The sequence below is a fragment of the Procambarus clarkii genome, chromosome 7 (assembly GCF_040958095.1).
Source record: "Procambarus clarkii isolate CNS0578487 chromosome 7, FALCON_Pclarkii_2.0, whole genome shotgun sequence".
In the NCBI taxonomy this organism is placed as follows: Eukaryota; Metazoa; Arthropoda; class Malacostraca; order Decapoda; family Cambaridae; genus Procambarus; species Procambarus clarkii.
The window spans coordinates 39,948,242-39,950,918 of NC_091156.1; the positions used below are offsets into that span (position 1 = coordinate 39,948,242).

The 2,677-nt window shown below is 39.6% G+C and overlaps 1 protein-coding gene across 1 annotated transcript in view; it reads right to left on the reverse strand.

The window, feature by feature from the left end:
• Positions 1-916: 916 nt before the first annotated feature.
• Positions 917-2,677, reverse strand: part of LOC138358328 (CD209 antigen-like protein B) — a 5,379-nt gene continuing 3,618 nt past the window's right edge. The window contains exon 3 of the mRNA XM_069316169.1: positions 917-1,178. Coding sequence (XP_069172270.1) covers positions 937-1,178 — 242 coding nt within the window. The 3' untranslated portion in view covers positions 917-936. The remainder of the gene's footprint in view (positions 1,179-2,677) is intronic.

Here is a 2,677-nt window from a genome sequence, read left to right on the forward strand (position 1 = left end):
AAGGAACATATAATCTCTTCCCATAACCAAACCATCGCCAGAGAAATCCTAGTAAACAACACAGAAATCATCGATAGATACAGCGATAGCAGGCGGCTTGACGTTTGCGAGGCACTACACATCAAGAAGTCAACACCAGCAATCAACAGCCAATTATTGCACAACTATATTCTACCCACCTCAAGACTCCGCTCCAATATAGAAGCATCAAGAAATATGGACCAATAGGCTTTCTACAAACACTTCTATTCAATATCCATTGTTTCGTGTTCTGTCTTGTGTTGATACTTTTAATACCCTATTAATATCCTCTAATGCCACATCATCCTTCCCACCTCACTCAAATGTAATGCCACATCACCCTTCCCACCTCACTCAAAAGTAGATATAAAATCAGGGAAATGCAAGTTCTAATCAGTTGTGTATTTGTGAAGTCTTTGAAAATGTAATAAGTTTTACGAAACGCGCCCGTGTCGCGTCAGACTAGAAATAAAAATGAATTTTGGAGAAGTGATTTTTGATTTACCTCCAACAGTGAAGCATAATGTACGAAAGATTGAGAAAATTCGTGTTAGAATTATTAATCTTACTTTTTCGGTCATATTTAATAAAATATATATATATATATATATATATTATATATATATATATATATATATATATATATATATATATATATATATATATAATTATATATATATTATATATTATATATATATATATATATATATATACCAGATATACAGGGAAGTGTGTTACTAGTCCCGGCACAATCGTAGACGCCCAAATAAAGGGCTTTACGTTGTTATTCTCTAACTCTAAACATAATATTGACTGGAAACAAAATAGAAATGTTTACATTCTAAACTCTGAACCAATTTTTAAGCCAAGTTTGGGACTACAAAAAAATAACAGAACTAGTCACACAAATGACCATTATTTCACTTGATTAAACTGACACACAAATATCTTTAGGTCGTTGCACACCGCGTCGTTAAGAGGAGGATGATAGTCTGCCCACATCTCACAGCAGTCTTCAGCCTTCCCACGATCGTCCTTTCCGCTGGGTTCCGTCATATCGGGTTTTCGCATCCACAAGTCCGCCGAGATGAGCCGGCCGTCAAACCAACGCCACTCCGCGGAATTTGCGTCTGTTGCTCCAAGCCAGGCGAATGTTACTGTTAAAATAGAAATACGGCGTTAGAGTGGAAGGTCCAGGAAGATTTGTTTTGTGTATGAAATATACCAAAAGATCGAGCACCAAGTTATAGGCCCGATACAGTACCAGGTGAGTCTACTACGGGTTCACCATAGTCCGTGCGACTTGGAGCGTTTTGTTCCCAGTAGCTGAATCTTAAACAACAACAATAGCCAAAAGATTGTACAATATATACAACCCGTCTTCCTAAGGGTTTTCCCAACGTCAAGAAACTGTCGTACTAACGTGCCCTTATCCTAACCTACCACAGGTACCCAAAACAGAAAATGGGACAGTATGTTTATTTCACGAGCCGCTATCATTTTCTAGTACGACGTTTTTTTTGCCTTCGGTAGAGTATACGTCAAAATGGGACGTTCCATTAGAAGGATGGAGTTGCAATAGAACTGGTATTAGCACGAGCATTGCAGACATTGAAAGAGGAATTGCAACATGCCTGTACATCCAGGCATCCCATCCAAGAGTCAGAACCATCCCGGGTTCTGACTCCTAGAACATAAGAAGAACATAAGAACAAAGGTAACTGCAGAAAGCCTATTGGCTCATACGAGGCAGCTCCTATCTATAACCACCCAATCCCACTCATATACTTGTCCAACCCGCGCTTGAAACAATCGATAGAGCTCCTGGAGCTCTATTTTTATAAAGAAATGAAAAGTTCCACTACCAAAAGTGCTCAGTGTAGTTTGGAGAAGAAGTCTGGATACAAGGTAATGGAAGGTAATTATCGGGGGAAATCGCCAATCCATTACGACTATATAGCCCTTGAAAGGGATCAGGATTATGAACAAATCCACAAGGACCGTGACGAAGATTCGAACCTGCGTCCGGGAGCATCCCAGACACTGCCTTAATCGACTGAGCTACGACAGGGTTAAAAGGGTTGAAACCGAACCAACCCTTTCAACCCTGTCGTAATAATGGGAATAATGATATCAGACGACCTAACGACGCCTAAAGAGAATATGAAATCAAGTAAGTCACCAACCAGGCAAATGATAGCGGGGATTATGAGAACCTTCAAATTTAGGGATTCAATGCTTTTATTACTCTTCAAATCAGTTGTGCTGTCCCGCCTTGAGTACTGCTTGATACGCACTTCCATCTTCAGAGCAGGAGAGATTGCTCAAATAGAGGGAATACAGAGAACATGTACGGTACATTTAAATACGATTAAGCACCTAAGCTGTTGGGATCGTCTCTAAGCTCTTATAATGCATTTTCTAGTAAGGAGACGAGAAAAAAGTATCATATACAACATACAGGACAACACTAAAAAGCCTGGTACCCTAATATGCACAGTGAAATTAGCCACATATTGGAGCGAATGATATGGTAGGAAATGCAGACTAGACCCGATGAAGAACCTGCAGGAAATGTTGGACCAGCCGGGTTGTAGTGGATATATGTGCAACCCGTTCTCGCACTTGCATATAGTCAATATCTTGCTTATGAATA